The 22,582-nt window shown below is 39.7% G+C and overlaps 1 protein-coding gene across 5 annotated transcripts in view; it reads left to right on the top strand.

The window, feature by feature from the left end:
• Window positions 1-22,582, top strand: part of SPG11 (SPG11 vesicle trafficking associated, spatacsin) — a 73,069-nt gene that overhangs the window by 6,735 nt on the left and 43,752 nt on the right. For 3 of the 5 annotated variants that reach the window (XM_043472790.1, XM_043472787.1, XM_043472792.1), the window contains exons 5-16: window positions 2,555-2,692; window positions 2,885-3,333; window positions 4,532-4,686; window positions 12,094-12,226; window positions 13,942-14,097; window positions 14,482-14,657; window positions 16,512-16,688; window positions 17,564-17,635; window positions 17,921-18,048; window positions 18,363-18,538; window positions 19,267-19,480; window positions 21,186-21,389. In XM_043472790.1, the coding sequence (XP_043328725.1) occupies window positions 2,555-2,692; window positions 2,885-3,333; window positions 4,532-4,686; window positions 12,094-12,226; window positions 13,942-14,097; window positions 14,482-14,657; window positions 16,512-16,688; window positions 17,564-17,635; window positions 17,921-18,048; window positions 18,363-18,538; window positions 19,267-19,480; window positions 21,186-21,389 (2,178 nt within the window). The remainder of the gene's footprint in view (window positions 1-2,554; window positions 2,693-2,884; window positions 3,334-4,531; window positions 4,687-12,093; window positions 12,227-13,941; window positions 14,098-14,481; window positions 14,658-16,511; window positions 16,689-17,563; window positions 17,636-17,920; window positions 18,049-18,362; window positions 18,539-19,266; window positions 19,481-21,185; window positions 21,390-22,582) is intronic. The other 2 variants (XM_043472791.1, XM_043472788.1) reach the window with 1 other exon arrangement.

Here is a 22,582-nt window from a genome sequence, read left to right as displayed (position 1 = left end):
GGGCACCAGGCACATTCCTTGGGACAAATTCCTTTGAACTCAGCCACTGTAACATCAGCCAGTGAAGAACTTCTGCTCCCTTCCCGATAGTCAATTTGGGGATCTTTGCTGTCCATCTAAATGAACAATCTATCTCTATTTGTTACTTATCTATGTGAGTGCTCTTTAATTAGTATAACTTCTCGAGGAACTTGACTCTATATATTTTCTAAGTATACTCTGAAATCTAAAAGTATTTTTTCCATTCCTGCCTCCAACCCTAGTTCTTCCTTCCCGCCATATGGAATATCAGCCACCCCTTTTCGTTTTATCAAGTCCTGTTCCCACTCTGAGATCCACCTCTTCTATGAAGTCATTCCTTACTAAAATCCCTTCCACTTGTGAATTTCTGCTCATTTTATAATTTTTCTTCTCTTTGAACTTCTTTGGCACTTTTTGCTTTGAACTACAGTTTAGCACTTAATTGTGTAGTCTTTGATTACTTCTCCAATTTTTTGTGTTTCCTATAGAGTTTGTAAGCTCATGTAAGCTCCACATGATTTGTTCATTCAATTTTGCTGTCAGTAACTTTTTCTTACAGTTTACCTTAGCTGTCCATTCTCATAGTCATAACCTGGGCTTTGTCAGTATACGAAACTATTCCTCCCCCAAATCACTTTTCCACACGTGCCACTCTGACCACAACTTCCTGAACTACATTTTGCTGACTCAGGTACTCCCACTTGTCTCGTCTGACTTCACTGGAATTCCCGTACACTGACATCACAGGTGACGACTGCATCTCCCTCTGTCTTCACTTCCCTCTTTTTATAGCATAGATTCTGTGACCTGTCATTGTATTCACTTTTTTGAATGCGCCCTAAACTCCTGCTCCTGCTGTGTGATAGCACTTGGTCCAACACATTTTTTAATTCTGTCTTACTCCCTGCATCCACACAACTGAGCTCTTGTGAGAACACCACAGATAAAAGTTGGTGCCACTGAAAGTTCACACTCATGCTTTATGTGGTCTCTCTGGCTGCCTGGAAACTTGACAGTGATTTTTTTCATGAGTCCATTTTTTTTTTTTTTACAGCAATGTTTTAAACATCCGTTTTTCTCAATCTCTTTACCCCCAACTGTTCTTGGATGACCTTACCTCCTACTTTATAAAGGAAGTAGACCCCATCTCACGGGAGCTCCTTCAGTTTCTCACATTAAATTTCTCACTTTCCTGCACTCATTTTCTCCATCTTCTGTCCTGTTACAGGGAAGGGATTCCCTGCTCCCATGCAGGCCCATCCCTCTGTGTGTGCTCTGAATCCCATTCCTTCCCTCCTTCTCAGGGACCATTTTCTGTTTCCTGTCTTTTCTAGATCTCCAGCCTCTTAAGTGTTAGATCCATGTCCATCTAATCACCAGGTCCTAGTCATTCTAGCTCCTAAGGGCTTCTTGAATCTTTTCCACTTTTCTTAACTTTTTTGTCATCACTTTGATCCATGCTGCTGTCATCACTTATCCGAACTAGCTTACCAACCTCGTAATTGGTCTCACTGTATCTGTTCTTCCCCCCTCAAATTCACCCTCTATGGAGTAGCCAGAGTGATGTTGTTAAAGTGCACATCTTTTCAGAGTGTAGGCAGGCATGAACCTGTGGGGACAGAGTATATATCTTTTATTGGCGGGGGAACTGCTTTCTCCACAGATCATATTTCTTCATTTTCACCCTGCCTTCTCTAACATCGTCTCCTTGACAAATGCAAGTCACGCTGTTACCTTCAAATTGTTGAAACGGTTAATAATTTAACTCAGTGCTCGGGGGTTACGTACATCCCGGTCTCCTACAGCCACTCCCCATGTCTGATCATACGGCTTCTCTGCTTAAAGCCCTTCTCTAGCTTCTTTCCTCCTTCCCCAACATGAAAGCTAACAATCCTTAGTAGCCCATAAAGCCTGACCCCATTTGTCTCTTGCAGAGCTCTCCAGCCTCATCTTACATACACTCTGCGTCCGCACCTGCACTCAAACCTTACTTCCCTAGCTGCTGTTACGTGTTTCCCTGGTCTCAGCCTAGATCTCACTCTGTGCTGGTGGGCGATTAAACGCCTGGGCTTACGTCACATTTACCTGGTTCAGACCAAGCTGCACTGTTTCTTTGAGCCTCAGTTTCTGTAGCTACAAAACTGGCTTATATTTACCTCAGAGGGTTGTTGAAAAATTCAAATACATTAGTTCAGGTAAAAGTTTTTACCTTCCTGTCTACATTGTAGTGGATAATACATGCTCTTGTCTCTTCATAAAACAAACTTCCCCTAAGGGTAAAAATTTTTTTAATTGATGTAATTGCCATATAATGTTATATTATTAGCTTCATATACACAACATAGCTTTATCAGTGTGTCTGAAGCAATGGAGGTAAGGCGTCTAGGTCAGGGAAACTTACTGTCTGTACTGTTTCTGCTGTACTGTTTCACCTCCACACCGTTTCCCCTTCCATTTTTAACAGCAGAGGCAATAACAGGGATTTGGGTTTGACCATCATTTTTTTACCATGGCTATTGTTTTTAAAACATAGGCAATACCCAGGACACCTGTTATGTGAAAAAACTCTACAAGACATCCCTATTGAAGGTCCCCAGGGGATAGATGAAGATGATCCTGTTAATTCTGACTACAACATGAAACTGACCAAGTTTTCCTTCCGAATTGATAGGTACAGAAAGCTCCTTTTTAGATTTACTTTATTATTTTCATTTTTCTGTGTGTGTGAGGCTGACACCAAACCTTTTCACTTAAGCCTTTACAGAGTAGATACTTTTATTTCCCTAAGTGCATTTTTGCTTGGTTTAGTGCCTCACTTACTGCCTTTCACTGTCACAGATGTGACTTCTGTCCTATCTCCTAGGTCTTGGAAAGCCCAGCTGTCATCACTGAATGAAACAATAACGAGCTCCGAGCCGGAAGGTCCCTGCTGTGCTCCGTGGTACCAGGATGTTTCACATCCAGAGTCCCCCGAATCTGGTAACTGCAGTGCCAGTGTGTCAGATTGGGCCTTCATTCCACAGGATGTGACATGCAGCCCGTGTGATTTTCCACAGCAAGGCCCTGCCAGGACCAGTGATCCAGGAAGAGTGTGGAAAATGATGCACCTCAGGGAACAGGAGGAGTCCCTTGAGCTTGCCTGTGTGTCTGTGACAGGCTTCACTGCACTGTTCACTTGGGCAGGGGAAAGGACAGGCTGGACCATTGTCCTGTGGGACTTGGAGACCCAGAGCACGCAATGTTTTTTGCTGGGCAAAAAATGTGTTCCTGTAGACAGTGGTGGAGACCGGCAGCCGTGCCTCGTCTTGACAGGTGAGGACGTCTTTTAACAGGTTGAAATCCACGCTGAGGGCTGCCCTAATGCCAGTTTTACTTCTGCTGCCTGAGTGGTGCTGGTGCCTGCTCGCACCTCTGAGCCTAAGCTTTGATGGAGAAATATTCAGTGTTACTCTTAGTACTCTTGTCCATGTGTTTGATTTTTAGTTAAGATTAATTCTGCTCAGCTAAATGCTTAGGATACTAAGTCAGAAAGAGTTTAAGAAAGGTTGGTTTTTTAGCCTAGCAAGTCTTTCACGGGACTTCAGTCTGTGTAGGCAGAGGTTGCAAGCTGGTAGCTCGTGGACCATGTGTGAACTCAGATTTATTTTGTTTGGCCTGCACTACCTAGACTTTTAAAAAAGATTTTGTGTATTGTAAGCATGTAAAGTTCAGAGGGTTTCACGCAGTCTGGCCTCTCAGTCATCACTGAGAGAGTAGAAGGTTTCACGCAGTCTGGCCTCTCAGTCATCACTGAGAGAGTAGAAGGTTTGCCCCACTGGCCCTCATCCCTCCTCCAGTTTACGCATCGAAGCCAAATTTCAGCGGTCTTAGACGGGCCACTTCCTTTCAGGTTGTTTATTTTGTTTTGTTTTTGTTTTTTATTTTTTGGTTGTGTTTCCTTGTACTTCTCTCCCCGCCTGCTTGGCTCCCATAGGTATTTGGGTTTGGTGTGTCAGATATATGTTGATTCAGCATTTATGCCATAATTTCCTGTAAAGCTACTGAGTGTTCTGATTGAACTATGTGTTTCTTCTTCAGTATCTCAATTTTGGTAATCATGTATTTCTGTGTATCAGAGCATACTATTAATTGCTTTATTTTGGTAAAGTTTCCAGGTATTGATTGTGCAAGATACAATTTTGTACATTATACAAAATACAATTATGCAAGATTATACAAGAGACAATTAAGACAGTATTGATTATGCAAGAATCTACAAAGTAGAGAGGTTTAGTGCTATTTCATAGGATGCATTGTTCTTATGAGAATTAGTCGTGTTTACTGTTTTGAAAAATGAAATTATTCTTTGAAAAATTATTATGAATTTATTAATTGAGGTCATTAGTTACCAGTACCCAATAAACATTAGTAATTATAGTGCTGAAGTATTGAGTAGTTAGAAATTAATTCCTGTCATAACACTAAAACCTAAGTCCTAATAATTTATTAAAGCTGACTTTTTGTCTTGTAGAAAGTGGACTGTCTCTGATTTTGTTTGGTTTGACTCAAGAGGAATTTTTAAACAGGCTGATGATCCATGGAAGTGCCAGCACTGTGGACTCTCTCTGTCATCTTAATGGTTGGGGGCGGTGTTCCATCCCCATACATGCGCTAGAGGTAACAGAGTTAAGTGTCTGTAGTATGATGATGTTTGATTATTTTCTGTTGTTTACTCTTATGTGGCTAAAGATTTGGGAGATACATGCAACCTAGCAACAAAAGATATGTAGCCTTTACCCATCCTTTTGCTTAGTTTTGGCTATTTCATTACCCTAATTCTGCTTAGCAACTTACCCTTTTTGGCTTTGAAGATAACATATTATAATGAACACTGTTTAAGAAAGAAATCTGACTGTGGCTCAGATCGTGAACTGCTTATTGCCAAATTCAGACTTAAGTAGAAGAAAGTAGGGAAAACCATTAGACCCTTCTAGGTATGACCTAAATCAAACCCCTTACAATTATATAATGGAAGTGACAGATAGATTCAAGGGAATAGATCTGATAGAGTGCCTGATGAACTGTGGACGGAGGTTCATGACTTTGTACAGGAGTCAGGGATCAAGACCATCCCCAAGAAAAAGAAGTGCAAAAAAGCAAAATGGCTGTCTGAGGAGGCCTTACAAATAGCTGTGAAAAGAAGAGAAGTGAAAAACAAAGGAGAAAAGTAAAGATATACCCGTCTGAGTGCAGAGTTCCAAAGGAGAGCAAGGAGAGATAAGAAAGCCTTCCTTAGTGATCAGTGCAAAGAAAAAGAGGAAAACAACAGAATGGGAAGACTAGAGATCTCTTCAAGAAAATTAGAGATACCAAGGGAACATTTCATACAAAGATGGGCACAATAAAGAACAGAAATGGTATGGACCTGACAGAAGCAGAGGATATTAAGAAGAGGTGGCAAGCATACACAGAAGAACTGTACAAAAAAGCTCTTCATGACCTAGATGATCACGACGGTATGATCACTCACCTAGAGCCAGACATCCTGGAATGTGAAGTCAAGTGGGCATTAGGAAGCATCACTACAAACAAAGCTAGTGGAGGTGATGGAATTCCAGTTGAGCTATTTCAAATCCTAAAAGATGATGCTGTAAAAACGCTGCACTCAATATGCCAGCAAACTTGGAAAACTCAGCAGTGGCCACGGGACTGGAAAAGGTCAGTTTTCATTCCAATCCCAAAGAAAGGCAATGCCAAAGAATGAATGATCAAAGTACCGCACAGTTGCACTCATCTCACATGCTAGTAAAGTAACGCTCAGAAGTCTCCAAGCGCAGCTTCAATAATACGTGAACCGTGAACTTCCAGATGTTCAAGCTGGATTTAGAAAAGGCAGGGGAACCAGAGATCAAATTGCCAACATCCAGTGGACCAAGGAAAAACCAAGAGTTCCAGAAAAAACATCTGCTTTATTGACTATGCCAAAGCCTTTGTGTGGATCACAATAAACTGTGGAAAATTCTGAAAGAGATGGGAATACCAGACCACCTGACCTGCCTCTTGAGAAACCTGAATGTAGTTTAGGAAGCAACAGTTAGAACTGGACATGGAACAACAGACTGGTTCCAAATAGAGAAAGGAGTGTGTTTCCAAATAGAGAAAGGAGTGTGTTAAGGCTGTATATCGTCACCCTGCTTATTTAACTTATATGCAGAGTACATCATGAGAAACGCTGGGCTGGATGACGCACAAGCTGGAATCAAGATTGCTGGAGAAGTATTGATAACCTCAGATGTGCAGATGACACCACCATTATGGCAGAAAAGAAGAACTAAAGAGCCTCTTGATGAAAGTGAAAGAGGAGAGTGGAAAAGTTGGCTTAAAACTCAACATGAAGTAAACAAAAATCATGGCCTCTGATCCCATCACTTCATGGGAAACAGTGGCAGACTTTATTTTTTGGGGCTCCAAAATCACTGCAGGTGGTGATTGCAGCCATGAAATTAAAAGATGCTTACTCCTTGGAAGGAAAGGTGTGACCAACCTAGGTGGTATATTAAAAAGCAGAGACATTACTTTGCCAACAAAGGACCATCTAGTCAAGGCTATGGTTTTTCCAGTGGTCATGTATGGATGTGAGAGTTGGACTATAAAGAAAGCTGAGCGGCAAAGAATTGATGCTTTTGAACTGTGGTGTTGGAGAAGACTCTTGAGAGTCCCTTGGACTGCAAGGAGATCCACCCAGTCCATCCTAAAGGAGATCAGTCCTGCACATTCATTGGAAGGGCTGAAGCCGAAGCTGAAGCTCCCATACTTTGGCCACCTGATGTGAAAAACCTGACTCATTGGAAAAGACTCTGATGCTGGGAAAGATTGAAGGAGGGAGGAGAAGGGGACGACAGAGGATGAGATGGTTGGATGGCATCACTGACTCGATGGACATGAGTTTGAGTAAACTCCAGGAGTTGGTGATGGACAGGGAGGCCTGGTGTGCTGCAGTCCATGGGGTTGCAAGGAGTCGGACACAACTGAGCAACTGAATTGAACTGAACTAAAGAAAGACACCACCCTTACGGCAGAAAGTGAAGAGGAACTAAAAAGCCTCTTGATGAAAGTGAAAGAGGAGAGTGAAGAAGTTGGCTTAAAGCTCAACATTCAGAAAACTAAGATCATGGCACCTGGTCCCATCACCTCATGGGAAATAGATGGGGAGACAGTGGAAACAGTGTCAGACTTGATTTTTTTGGGCTCCAAAATCACTGCAGATGGTGACTGCAGCCATGAAATTAAAAGACGCTTACTCCCTCGAAGGAAAGTCATGACCAACGTAGATAGCATATTGAAAAGAAGAGACATTACTTTGCTAACAAAGGTCCATCTGGTCAAGGCTGTGGTTTTTCCAGTAGTCATGTATGGATGTGAGAGTTGGACTGTGAAGAAAGCTCAGCGCCGAAAAATTGATGCTTTTGAACTGTGGTGTTGGAGAAGACTCTTCAGAGTCCCTTGGACAGCAAGGAGATCCAGCCAGTCCATCCTGAAGGAGATCAGTCTTGGGTGTTCATTGAAAAGACTGATGCTGAAGCTGAAACTCCAATACTTTGGCCACCTCATGTGAAGAGTTGACTCATTGTAAAAGACCCTGATGCTGGGAGGGATTGGGGGCAGGAGGAGAAGGGGACGACAGAGGATGAGATGGCTGGGTGGCATCACCGACTCGGTGGGCATGAGTTTGAGTAAACTCCGGGAGTTTGTGATGGACAGGGAGGCCTGGCGTGCTGCGATTCATGGGGTCGCAGAGAGTCGGACAGGACTAAGTGACTGAACTGAACTAAACTGAAAGAAAGTAAAAGTTACAAAAGATGGAGGCAACAATAAGCTAATGAGAATAAATGAAGTGGAAACAAGCTATGGGAAGCTCAAGCAGGAGTGATCACTCATTCCTGGTTTATCTTCCCCACCACTCTCATCCTGCTTGTAGTAGTGACATACCTGAATTTATACAGCATTTTTTAGTACACCCACTCCAATATTCTTGCCTGGGAAAGCCTATGGACAGTGGAGCCTGGTGGGCTACAGCCCATGGAGTTGCAAAAGAGTCAGACACGACTTTAGGGACTAAGCAGCAAGAACGTAGTTCACAAACACTCTTTTCTGTGCATCCTCTAAATTGTGCTAAAATAACCACAGGTGACCAGTTGGGTAGTTTGTATTCATTTCATTTTACAGATGAAAACCTAAGACTCAAAATGATTGAATGGCCCATAGCTGTACTAATAAGGCAGGAGCTAGAGTCAAACTCAGGGCACTTTCTACTGTACCATGTGGAAAGGTTGAAAACTAGAAGTTAATAAAGTTATATACCAGACTCATCTTTTAGTGGCGGCTTTATTGAGATACAATTCACGTACCGTAACATTCACCTGTCTATGGGTAGCAGTATCATTCACCTACGAGTGATTTTGAGTATGTTCAGAGTTGTACAACCATCCTCACTGTCTAGTGTTTTCACTCTCACTTTTTTCACCCCATTAGCAGTCACTCCCAACTCTTCACACACCCTCATTTCCACACACTGATCTGCTTTGTCTGTGTGGCCTTTTGTGACGACTTCTTTCACTTAGCTTGTCTTCAGAGTTCATCCATGTAGCGCATGTCAGGACTTCACTCTTTTTTATGTCTGAGTAGCTTTCCATTATGTGGATACAGCACATATTTTTAATCCATTCATCATCAATAGACATCTAGGTGGTTTTTCCTTTTTTGCTATTACGAATTCTCCTACTGTGAAAAGTGGTGTACTAGTTTTTTTGTATCACCGTATTTTTTGTTTCTCCTGGGTATACACCTGGCAGTAGAATTAGCAAGTTATTTTAACTTTTTGAGGAACCACCAAACTCCTTTCCACAGTGGCTGCACTGTTGAACACTCCCAGAGTGAGGTAAAGGAGTTCCGATAGCTCCAAATCCACTTGTTTTGTCCAGTTTCGTTGTATCATAACCATCCTAGTGACTGTGAAGTCAACATGAAGTGGTATCTCATCGTGGTTTTTACTTGCAATTTCCCAATGACTAATGTGTTTTCATGTGCTTTTTGGCCATTTGTATTGTGTATCTTTGGAGAAATGTCTATTTAAATCCTTTGTTCATTTTGTAATTGTAAATTGAGTGCTTTGTCTTTATTGTTGTGTTCTAAGGGTTCTTTACATATTCTAGATACTAGACCCTTATGAGATGTATAATCTGCAGATATTTTATCCTATTCCGTGGGTTTTATTTTCAGCGTCTTGATGGTGTCCTTTGGAACATAAGTTTTTAATTTTGATGAAGTTAGTTTACCTGTTTTAGGGAGTTTTGTGTTTGGGTTTTGGTTTTTTTTCAGTTACTTGTGCTTTTGGTGTCATATCTTAAGTAACCAGTGTCTGTTCTCTGAGGTCATGAAAATTTACTCTTATAAAGTTGTGAGTTTTATTGTGTTAGTTTTTGCATCTAATTCTTTGATGCATTTTGATTAATTTTTATATATGGTAAGTGGAAAGGACCCAACCTCATTCTTTTGCATGTAGATTTTCAGTTACCAGTACCATTTATTGAAAGACTTACCTTTATGTACTACAAAACATTTATTATAGAGAATTTAAGAATGAGAAAAAAAGAAAATTGGTCTCTTATAAATCTGTTATCCCAAAGTAATCATGTTTACTCTTGGGTTATTTCCTATAGTTATTTTTTCTAAATATTAATGTTAATAATCGGATGCTAGCTCATTAATTTTCTTACCAATAGATAAAACTATTATTATTTCCATTTTACAGTTGAGGGAACATAGAGGTTAGGAACCCTGATTCAGATACACCTGGCCAGTGACTGGCAGTGCCAGGGTTTGAGCCCAGGCAGTGTGACTGCAGAGCCTCTGCCCTTATACATTTTATGTCCATGTAGTAAGTTTAATTAGGTTTAGGTGGCGTTACAGCGTTGTTTTGGCCTTAGTCTCTGGCAGCATACAAATGAGTTACTTTGCTGAGACTCAGGTATGGCCTAGTAAACGCTCAGGTTTCATAAATGTTCCCTGTGAGAGCTGGACGTGCGTTTCCCAGTTGTCACAGTGTTCTTCACTTTCATCGGAAGGAGTTAGAATTTTCATACTTTGCTCAGTTTATCTTAATCTCTTTGAGTCTTTGGGTAATTCAGCTCACTATTTCTCTTTTCAGGTAGGTCTAATCTGGTATTCAGTACATCCACTGAGTTTCAATTTTTATTATTTCTAGAATTACTATTTGGTCGTTATTTTTAAATGTGTTATTTTGAAACTTTTTTCAAATGTATAGAAAAATTGTAAAAGTTATAAAATGAAAATCCATTTACCTCTTTTCCATTTACCAACTGTTAACATTTTGCCACTGGAGCAGGAAATGGCAGTCCACTCTAGTATCCTTGCCTGGACAATCCCATGGACAGAGGGGCCTGCCAAGCTACAGTCCATGGGGTCACACAAGAGTCGGGACACTGAGCGACTGACACAACAGTTTGCCACATTTGTTTTCACTATATGTTACTTATTTTTGCTGAACTATTTGAAAGTTGCAAACTTAATAACTGTTTTGCAACCCTATTCTAACTTAAGCATACACAGTTTAGTTTTTCCTTTCCCTGTGTAGTGGAAAGGCAGGGTCTGTTTCCTGTCTCCCTCAGGGAAGTCCCTTTCTTCTCTTCTTTTCCTCCACACATAACTTTCACCAGTATTTACCACCCAGCCTACCTGGCCTCACACCCAGAACTCAGCCCTTGGATTCTCAGTGTGGTCCCCAGACCAGCAGCATCACATCTTCTGGAGATGTATTAGAGATGCAGATTTTCAGGCTCCACCCCAGACTTAGGAAATCAGAATCTCTGGGGACTGGACTCAGCAGCCCACATTTGAGCAGGCTCTCCAGGTGATTCTTCGGTGCAGTGCTTCAGCCGCGGAGTGGCAAACGTCTGTCCAGGGCCAGAGGCCCAGGCAGGTTTCTGTTATGACTACTCAGGTGTGCCGTTGTAGCCACTGACAATATGTAAGTGGCCGGATGTGGTTGTTTTCCTATAAAACAAAGACAGGCAGGAGTTGAATTTGGTTGCTTTGCCCTGTTTTTCAACCCCTGCTTCAGGCCATCAGAAATTTGTTTTTAATTCTGAGGATTTTTGTCACTTTCTTTTCAGTTCACCTGAGCATTTAAAGATATAAACACACACACACACACACACGCATGCACATACACCATCATTGACCCTTGAACAGCATGGATTTGAGCTGCGCAGGTCCACCTGTACCAGGATGTTTTTCAGTAGTGAGTACTACAGTACTGCGCAATCAAAGGCAGGTTGAATTCATGGGTGTGAAACCTCTTATTCAGGGGGATGGCTGTAGAGTTATACATGGGTTTTCCACTGTGTAGGAGGGTCAGCGTCCCTAACCCCCGAGTTGTTCAAAGGTCAACTGTATGTATAATTTTCAATCTATGATTTTTAAGTGTTCTTTATAGAACAGTTTCCTCAGATTCCTAGTTAGAAACAGAAGTCTATATTTAGCCTGCTTTTTCAGTTTAACTTTGTATTAATCTGCTGTAATATTTTAATTCAAATAGATTGTAACTTAACTGTGAGGGTGATCCCCAGGTACCTAACTTTGAATGGTTTTAGAATTACAAAATGGTTGGGAAGATACCCTGGAGGAGAGGTGGCATGGGGGGGGAGGGGTGGGCGATTTACTCCAGTGTTCTTTTCTGGAGAACCCCATGGATTCTCCCCGTGGGCTATAGCTCATTGGGTTGCAAAGAGTTGGACTGAAGCGGCTTAGCATTTGGCATGCACAGAGCTAGAAGTGTTTTCTTTTCAAACCTGTTTCTGCTAAAGCAGAGACTTTTGCTCCAAAAAGTTAGAGACTTGCCCTAGAATACACAGTCGTTGTCAGAATCCGCACTAGAACTCAGATACTCCTACAATATAAAGATAGCCTTGTATCTCTGTGTTAGCACATTAAATTGTAAAGTTTTAAAAAGCAATTTGTATCCCGATTTTTTTTTTCCTATTGTAATTTTTTCCTGATCTCCTCCCATTGCAGGCAGGTATAGAAAACCGCCAGCTGGACACAGTAGATTTCTTTTTAAAGAGCAAAGAAAATCTTTTGACTCCATCCTCAAAATCTTCTGTATCTGACCAGTTTGATCACTTTGCATCCCATTTATATTTAAAACGTGAGTGGAATGAAGACTTCTGTGTTTGTATTTATCATTTTTCCTTTTTAATCACTTTCAAATTATTGTTATGTTTTCTGGTGACTTATTTACTAGCCAGGACTCAGTCATCATGTTTTGTCTACTTTCTGGACTCTTGAGAGAGTTGTGAGAATCTGTAAATGCTCTCATTATACATTGAATATTAATTATTCACATGCTGTACTGTGCTTTGTATTTTTAGTATGCAAGGAAGAGATGATCCTTGAAATTTAAGAGGATTTTATTTAAAAGAAAATAAAATTCATTTGTGAAACTCCCCACTCTTGCTGTTGTCTGAGGTATATAGTGACTGCAGCTGGCTTAGTTTTCATCCTGACTTTTCTTTTTTGCTACATTACCAACTCTTCTTTTTAAGACTTTGGCTTTCATTTTTAATAAACAGGCGCTCTGCTTTTATTCTTCAGCCAGGTAGTCATTGCAAATCCTCTCTTTGGAGGGATAGGGTAAAAAAAAATGTCTTTTCCCATGTACATACAGTATAATTTGCTTTTTTTTTTTTCTCGCTTGATAATGTATTACAGACATCTTTCTTGATAACAGTAGGTATACCTATTTATGGTGGCACAGAATTTCATTATATGGGCTGTGCCATAGTTTCCCCAGCCAAACTTCTATTACACATTTAGGTTGATTCTGATTTTTGCTATTGTTGGCAATGTGCTGTAAATGCTGTGTGTGTGTATAACTTCACATATGTACCATTATTGGGATGAATCTCTACCAGCTCACACTCTCTAAGTGGAGAGAAGAACAGCAGACCCTTTCAGTCAGTGTGATGCTGGTTCTCACTTGAGTGTGAGTTGACATCCTCTTGTTTTGAGTGCAGAGTTTGCCCTCCTCCCTCTTGAACTGCTAACTTTTTTTATGCTCCACTTTTTTTTTTTTAAAGTCTGCTTAAATTTAAAGGAAGGCCTGGTTTGTGGTGTTGAGGGGAGCTCCAGCAGCAGCTGTGTGGTCATTACCCCTTCTGCCGTTCGGTGGTCAGTGATTACTCCTGCCTCCACTCACACCTGCACTGCTCTGCCCTAAACGGTGGGGATGGATCTGGAAATAAGAAGCATAGGATTAGCTTTTCCTGCTCTCTTCATGGTAAAACCCATGTTTCCCATCATTCTCACACAGACACAGTTCTAGAGGTGGGGGCCAATGCTAGAATGAGCAGGCATCATTTTATTTGCAGCTGGCAAATAGAAGATTCAGGGCCTCCATCCTTGCCTTCCCCTGTATATTTAAGAGAATGGTTTTGGAATCAGATTTACATTCAAATTTGTTCTGTGCCACTCATGTTCAGATTAGCTTGGACAAGTTACTTATCCTCTTGAAATCTCAGTTTCTTCATCTGTGGAAAGGGGGATGTAACACCTACCTCTCTGATCATTAAATGGAATAAGTGAGATAGGATTTATAAAACACCAGGTACAGTATTTAAAATAGAGTAGGTGGTCAGCAAAATCCTAGTTACTAGTAATACCAGTAAATAATGACTAGTGATAAGTAGAGTCCCTGAAGTTTGCAGGTAATAAGACTTCATGAAAGTCCTGTGAGCTTTTTGAGAGTGAGACGTTGGTCTCTTTCTTATGTTTAAGGTATTGGCGCATCGTCTTTTTGGACAGGTTAATTTTATTGGGGGTGTCCTGGTGTTCTTCATAGTCCTTCCTGTGGTTTCTCCTCAGATGTGGAAGAGCTGACACCAGCGCTGGATTTACTTTGCTCAGCAATTAGAGAAAATGATTCTGAAACCCAGAGCAAGCACTTCTCAGAACAGTTACTTAACCTTACACTGTCTTTCCTTAACAAACAAATAAAGGAGCTTTTTATTCACATTGAAGGTAAGAAAAGCAGGAAATAAAGGGACAATTATCCTACCCTTAGGTCAGGACAGATACATAAGTGATCCTATTGCACGAGAGGGCATAAGCCAGCGGAGTGCCATTTGTAATGTGTAATTGAGTGAGTGAAGTGGGTTCTAATCCTGGGAATTTTGGCAGGAAGAACTAACCATTGTGAAGGGGGTTATATTAAAACATGGAGATACTTGTAAATAGGAAAAAAGCTCAGATTTTTTTGTTTGATCTGAAAACACTGAGTTTGAATTTTGCCATTTTGTAAACCTCGTTATGGTTATGTAGCTCATGGTGAATTATTTCTCTCTCTCTACTCTCTCACACACACACACTTTATGTATGAAATTGGCACACTGGTGTTTTCCATAGAGCTAGATGAACATCTACAGAAAGGAGTGGACATTTTGACCAGCTACATTGATGAACTTCGAACCTTCATGATTAAGTTTCCCTGGAAGCTAACAGATGCTATAGATGAATATGATATAAATGAAAATGTCCCCAAAGTAAAGGAGAGCAATATATGGGAGACACTCAGCATTGAGGTAAATATGAGTAATGATCACTTCTTTTATTTTTCAGATTCAGAGAATCTGAGAAAATGATAGAAGAAATAGAATTTAAAATCTGTATACTTGCGGTTCATCCATATTGTAACATGTGATAGTATTAATTTTCCTTCTTTTTTTTTTTTTGGCCCCACTTGTAGCGTGCAGGATCTTAGTTCCCCAGCCCAGGATCAGTCCCGCCCCCTCCCCACCCCCCACAGTAAAAGCTCAGAGTGTTGACCACTGAACTGCCAGGAAAATCCCTAGAATCTGTACATTTGATTCAGAGTCTTTGGCAAGGCTTTTAGGTTTTATAGATTTTTGGATCTCTGAGTACAACTTCAAATATATGTTTACAAGTTTTTCATTTATTTAATTCAGAATACAGATAGGCACCTTCTTTATGCCAAATGTGCCCATTTGGATCCAGTGAGAAACACCCAGCCCCAAACCCATCGTGAACTAGCACTCCTTCAGTATCCAGGACATGGTACTTTGGACTTGTCCTTTCTGCCTGACTTTTGAATGAATCACATTGCTGCTGGTGATTCGATCTTAGGAAAGTTATGACATTAGATAGTTGGAAGTATATTCAGTTCAATTCCTATCTCAGATTCTAGTTAAGATATTTGGCCAGTTAGGTTTTCTATACTCCTCAGCTTGGCTTTCTTTTTATAGTAGAAGTTAATACGACCAAACTGTGATGCCCTCTTTCTGACTAGGGACTGGAGGAACTCTTCTAATCTCTTGGAGGATGTTGGCATTGAAAAGACCAAGGCCAGAATAGCTTAGCCCAGATGATCAGCATTGATAGGGTTTGAAAGTGCTATGGTTGAGATGCTGCCAGGGTCACAGGACGGCTCCTCTTAGGGTAGAAGGACGTGGAAGTACCTGGTGTGACTGTGTTTTCTGTCTCTTAATTATTCTCTGACCAAAAACTACTTGATTTTCCTTCCACTCTCTTAGGGTTCTCTCTTCCAGTCTCCTTCACTGGCTTCATTTCCTGTTTTCCCCATTTTTAATGTGTTCCAAGGTTTCATCTATGGCCCTCTGCTCTTTTTACTCATAATCATTGATTTTTAATTTGGGGGGAGGTTACAGTCCACTTCGATGAAAGCTGTGGAATCTGTCTCCAAAAACATGCATGCCAACGTGTGCGTGTCCTTTCTAAAATATATGTATCTTCCAAATATATCTGTATGATTTTATCATCCTAGCTTTTAAGATCCTTCAGTGGCTCTGCATAAGCTTCAGGATAAAACCCATGTCTCACACACCATGCCATTATGATGGAGATTCTACTTTTCTTTCAGGTCGCATTTGCTACTCTTTTCAGCTTTTTCTCTAGTTACATTGAGTATTTTGGAGTTCTCTGAAGGCTTGATACTGTTTCTTGCCCTTATGCCTCTGCATATTAAATATTCTCTGTTTTTGGAAGTCATGTTCTTTTCTCATTAAACATACATCACACTTACTTGTCTTTAAAACTTTTACTTCATCGGTCAGCTCTATTAGGAACCCTTCTCTTTTTTCTTCATTTCTCTTATTTAGATATTCCTCTTCTGATCCCTCCTCTCTGGAACCCTGGGAATGCCTGTATCATCACCTGTATCATGCAGTACTATAATCTCTGCTTTATTTGCATTTCTTCCACTCGTCTAAAAGCTTCTGGAGAGCAGAGTCTGTATTTTGGTCAATTCATATCCCCTTCCAAGCCCCAAATCTAGTAGTAGATTTTCAGTAAAAGTCTCTTATTGAGGTACTCAGTAAATATACAAGTCCCTTGTTGATAAACGTATTAAGGTAATAAAAAGGAACTCAAAAGGCAGATGTTTTTCTTCCTTTTCCTAGGAAGTTATTGCCAATGCCATTTTAAACAACAAAATACCAGAGGCACAAACTTTCTTCAGGATTAACAGTCATTCTACTCAAAGACTTGAGGAACTGATTAGAATAGGCCTAGATTTGGTCTTTGACAATTTGAAAAAAAACAATATAGAGGAAGCCTCTGAGCTTTTGAAGAATATGGTAAGTGGCACAATTTGTCTGTCTGATCATAAAGTCGCTAATGAAAGAAGTTCTCTTGTCTGTTTAATACAGTTTCTGGCTGCTAGGAAAATTGATTTGTTTTCGTAGTCATGTCACAAACCTCAGAAATGTGTGTAGCTTTTACTGGGAAATTATGACAGTAATACTGAGAAACATTCTTTAGTACTAAGAGCTTTCTTGGAAGAGATTCTTGGTTAGAATTTCCATCATTTGTTCTCTATTAGATTTGGTACTTTGGTTAGAAGGGGAAACGATGTTTCTCATAAAAGGTTTTGCACATTTCAGAGTGTGCAGAGGACCTCGTTATTTGTTGGGGGACATTCTTTATTGTTTATGTTATCTCATATCGCCACTTGAGCTTTCAAATGGCGTATACCTTTGCTTTGTGCTCCATGGTTTTACTTCATTTGAAAAAGGAATGTCCTAGAGATGGGGTTCCTGGACTGAGATATGGTCCTCATCTTCATGGTTGAGGTCTTGCCCATGGTAATTTTCCGGAAGTTCAGAGGGGTAAAAGTATGTCAGATTTGTTACGTGCATTGACGGTTGTCTTCAAGAGAATCATCATAGCAGAGACCTGTAGTTTTGGTCCTGTGGTAGCCTGACATTACCTTAAATTGTTCTGTGTGCTGCCTTTGCCATTCTGGCAAATCAAATCACCTTAAGGATTTAGAGATAGTCTGTAAATATTATGATATATGTAGAAAAATGAACGTTTACAAGAGCAGAAAAGCTGTGGAATTCTAACAAGGCACATTTCTGTAATAGAGTACTTCTGTATTGAACATAGGTTTAGGTTCAAATAGCTCTATTACAAAATGTTAAGTTTTCTTGATTTTCTGTGTTTACTTCAGGGCTTTAATGTAAAAGACCAGTTGCTCAAGATATGCTTCTATACAACTGATAAAAGTATACGGGACTTTCTGGTAGGTAAAGGTGAGACTGAATAGTTTACATTTTCTAGTAAATGTTGGTGAAACTTCAGATTCTTTTAACATTCAACTAATACCTCGTAAAGTAGAAGTATGACAACTCCTTGTCTTTATTTAAATGAGCATTTTGCATTGTATTAAAGGAAAATTTGTGTGAATACAGACATTGCCTCAGAAATTCAAAATACAGTTCTTAAGTGGTATTTAATCTCATGGCATTTGTTTTGCACATGTTCTTGATTCTTTGTGATTTTTTTCTTTAATTGCTTTTTGTTCAAGGTTGAAATTTTTAAAGAAAAAAATTATTTTTCTGAAAAAGAGAAAAGGACTGTAGACTTTGTGCATCAAGTTGAGAAGTTTTATTCAGGACATTTACAAGAAAATATGCAGATCCAGTCTTTACCCAGGTAGTCTCATTAGCCCTGTTCTTATAACATGGGAAGAATACTGTAGATAAGCTTTAGTTTCTAATTGTTATCTTGGGCTTCTTACATGGACTTGAGCTCATATTCCCTATGAAAATTAAACTTGTATCCTCCAGAAGGGCCTGAAAAATTCCCTGTCACATCAGTATGTACATATCAGATATATTTTAAGATAATAAATACAAAATTAAGAATACTGAATTACGTGTTCTCCAAAAGAGTAGAACTTCTTGAGCAGAGAAAAAGGAATGATGCCTTTCCCTCCAAAATTTAAAAATTTCCTATCACTCTTTTAGATATTGGATAAAGGAACAAGATTTTTCCAAGCACAAGTCTGTTTTGGACCCGTTCCTGAAATATGATCATAAAGATAAACTTAACAAGCAAGATCATAGAATTGTGTTAAATTGGGCTCAGTGGTGGAATCAGCCAACACAAGAATCCATCCTTCTCCCCCGGATAAATCCAGAAGGCAAGTGTGAAAGAGCCTAAAAGAATGAATGAAGATTAAATTAGGCATTGGTATTTGAATATTTTGGTGTGTCTTCATTTTCGAATTCCTTTTGGGGAAAAATACTCAGTTGCTTTAAAATGCAAGTCTTTATATTGGGAGCATTTTCTTGTGTTTACGTTTTTGTAAGGGATTTATAATGTGATTGTGAAAGAGAAAAATCATCTGGTTCAGTGAATATGAAATTTCAAGGCTCAGAGTTCTCTTCCTAGCTTCCATGGCGTTCTTTGTTTTTCAAAATAGTCTTTGGTTTCTCTTTGTGTAAACTGAGAATCTGTATCATACCAGGGCTCTGGGGAATAACTTTACAATGGTAAACTGGTAATTCATAGGGTGTCAAATTCACGTTTATTATTACAGCTGATGCTTTTGTTTATACTAAGGAAAAGAAAAGGGAAAAAGAAGCCTGGCAAGATAAATGAAACACACAGGTAATTCCCAAGTTTCATTTAACCACTGTAGTAACGGGAGGCACCATTTAGCTCTTCCTCCTGCTGATCTATCCATTAGAAAATGAACAGCACAAAAGAGGTAAATAGTAAAAGAAGCAGAGGGCCTGAGTAATTCTTTTAAATATTTGCCCAGATCATCATGTTAATGATGTATTATTAGTATTACAATTAGTATTGAGTTTTATGTCAGTAATCATCATCCATTGCTCTTTTAAAATGCATTTTGTTCTTATTTAGGATATAGCTCGTATTCTCCTGAAGCCCTCTGGAGATACCTCACAGCACGCCATGATTGGCCCAGCATTATCCTGTGGATTGGAGAATTTCAGACCCAGAGTAGTCATGCTTCACTTGAGCAGAATAAATGGCCACCTTTGACTGTTGATGTTGTTGATCAGAATACTTGTTGCGACACCTACATGAGAAATGAAATTTTAGATAGGCTGGCCAGGTATTGTAACTGTTGTTGATGTTTAGTTGCTAAGTCGTAGCCAACTCTTTGCAACCCCATGGACTGTAGCCCACCAGGCTCCTCTGTCTGTGGGATTTTCCAGGCAAGAATACTGGAGTGAGTTGCCATTTCCTTCTCCAGGCGATATTTCTGACCCAGGGATCAGACTTAGTGTTAAGTGGGAGAAACAAGACAGCAGTGTGTCCGGGATGTTCCCGCTGCCTGGCGGGACTTATGTCCCTCGGTGGACAGTGTTAGCCGGCCTGCTGCCACACAGCGCAGAGCGCACCAAGGCATCCCCATCCTCCCTTTCTCCTGACTCTTGTCTCCTAACGGGGGTCTTCATAGGTCAAGACAAAGCAAAGCAGAAGCCTGAGGGCACAGGACTCTTCTAGACCATCCCACACAGGTGAGCGAGCCTCTCGGGACACACGGCAGGAGAGTAGAGCTTGGATCTGGAGGGGAAAGATACCAGCACACAGGTAGTTCACAAAAGAGGAACCACACGTGACCAAAAAACATATGAGAAGATGCTCCGTATTTATAGTCACAGAAAGGGAAATTTATTTTACCAAAAATCTAGGAGCAATGACTATCAAAGGTAGAATGGAAAAATAAAATGTGGGGTAATCATACAATGGAACAATGAAAACAAGCTGCAGCTATAGGCATCAACGTGGGTGAACCACACAGTGTTCAGAGGGAGAAGCAGCAAGGCGGCAGTGTGTCCAGGGTGTTCCATTCATGTATGTCAAGTTTGAAATAGCCAAAACCAAATATTGTTAATATTTCAGGCTACACACAATGGGTAGTAAAACTATGTTGGTGAATGAAAGTAGGGAAACAGTTATCATGAAAATCAGGATAGTGGTTACCTCTGCGGGCAAAAAAGCTCATGTAAAAGGAGAGGAATACTCCAAGGACTTCTAGGTACATTGTCCTGTAATCTAGGTGGTGGCTTATGTGGTGTTTCTCTAAACTCCACATACTTTTTTTTTGTACTCCTTTAATGCTGTGTATGGACTTCCCTGGTGTCTCAGATGGTAAAGAATCTGCCTGAATGCAGAAGATCCAGATTCAATCCCTGGGTCAGGAAGATCCCCTGGAGAAGGGAATGACTACCCATTCCAGGATTCTTGCCTGGAGAATTCCATGGACAGAGGAGCCTGGGGCTACAGTCCATGGGGTCGCAAGGAGTCAGACATGACTGAGCGACTAAAACTTTGCCTTTCATGATGTATTAACAGTAAACTTATAAATTATTTAAATACAAATTTCTGTTCTTTAATAGTTGGTCTGTTTAAGTTACTCTTTGTTATGCTTTAATCTCTTAATGATTTTGTTTGGATATTTTGGTGAATTCCTCAATGTGTGTAAAGCATCTAACTTCAAGAGCCATAGTGGGTTGTCACAGTTCCAGTCAAACACAAAGAAATGGAGGTAATTTAGTTTAGGTTTTTGAAATATTTAAGATAATTGGAGACTGTCATTACTGCCTTAAAATACTATAGTGGTGCAGAAACCTTTATTGGAAACTAGCAAAAGATGTGTTTCAGAACATATTTATGGGATAAGAATTGGCATTCTTAATTTGTAAATACTAGTTTTTAACTAGTTGAGATTACTTAACATTGGAGATGGTTTGATTTGCTCTGAATCTAGCAACTTTTAAACTTGCCATGTTTTATTTAAACCTTCCCAATAGGAATGGAATTTTTCTTACATCTGAGTTAGAAGACTTTGAACTCTTCCTTGCCAGACTGAACCGTGTTGGGGGTGTGATGCAGGATGCCCTCGCTGTTCAAAACTATAGGTCCAAAGAAGGTTGGGATTTCCACTCTCACTTCATTCTCTATTGTTTGGAACACAGTCTGCAATATCTTCTTTATGTCTATCTTGACCATTACAAGTGAGTACTAAGAATGAAGCCTTCATGTTCCTTCTTTGAGTATTACGTCTGAATATGACTTTTAGGAAAATATTAAGCATTCATGTGAGCAATACTGATCTTTTTGAAATAGTTCCCGCCACTCTAACATTTGATAACATCTTTTAGTTTAATATTCCATTCAACTAAATGCTTATCATGTGTTGTTTGAATGTTAATTATGTAGCATCGATATTAACCTTTTAAATAATTAGATATATTAATTTATTAATATTTATTCATTTATTATTTAATGCTTTAACATGCTTTAAAAGTTTAAAGGAGGGAAGATTCTAAAGGTTAACTTGGACTTTCATCACCAAATAAATGCTCAAAAGTTTGACTTTATAGCAACTGCAGGGTATCTTAGACTTGCTCTAAAGTTTATATTTAGATAGTCAGATATCAATATATATACTTACCTAAATAAGATCAACCGGCAGAATCCTATCTGTGGCCAGTGTTGGGTCAGGAATAATAACAGTAGTAGTGGTCTCTAGTCTGTGAGTGCTTACAGTGTGCTTGGCACTGTTCTTAGTGCTTTAATCTTCAGAAATCCTGTGAGGTGGTTATTCACACCTCCATTTCACAGATGAGGAAACTGAGGCTTTGAGAGGGACTCAGTGCCTTGTTTAAGGTGCACAGCTAGTAAGTGGTAAAGTTAGATTTAGTTATATTTGTTTCCAGAATCCACATTCATCTGCGAATGAGAACATTTTTATTTATTTTGTGTAGTATAGGCTAGGAACTCAAACAAAGGATGTATTTCTTGTTCATATCATTGAGGCTTACTTGAACACAGAAATATTTCCCCTAAAACTACTGGCAAGTGAGGGTTTAAAAGCCATATTTTCAGAGGACCTGTTATGACCCTTAACTGCTTAGTCTCATCTTCTCTTGTAGCTATATAAAAGTTTTCAAAAAATCTCTTAAGCTTGAGAAAGCTAAAGAGTTTTTGTGTGTTTTTTTAAATAAAATATAAAGTATCTTAAAGCACAAAGGTATTCTGATAATCTTATACAGAGTTGGTAAAATTTCATCATGGTAGGAAACACTTTAAGTGATATTATCTCTGTCTCTAAAATTTTCTTTATTTCCAGATCATATATAAGGCATATGAAAAACATAAGACTGAGAGTATATTGTATTCTATTTGCTTTTTAAGTGCAGAGTTC

The sequence above is a fragment of the Cervus canadensis genome, chromosome 6 (assembly GCF_019320065.1).
Source record: "Cervus canadensis isolate Bull #8, Minnesota chromosome 6, ASM1932006v1, whole genome shotgun sequence".
NCBI classification, from domain to species: Eukaryota; Metazoa; Chordata; class Mammalia; order Artiodactyla; family Cervidae; genus Cervus; species Cervus canadensis.
The sequence above is the reverse complement of the archived record's forward strand: the minus strand, read 5'-3'. Positions and strand labels throughout refer to the sequence as shown.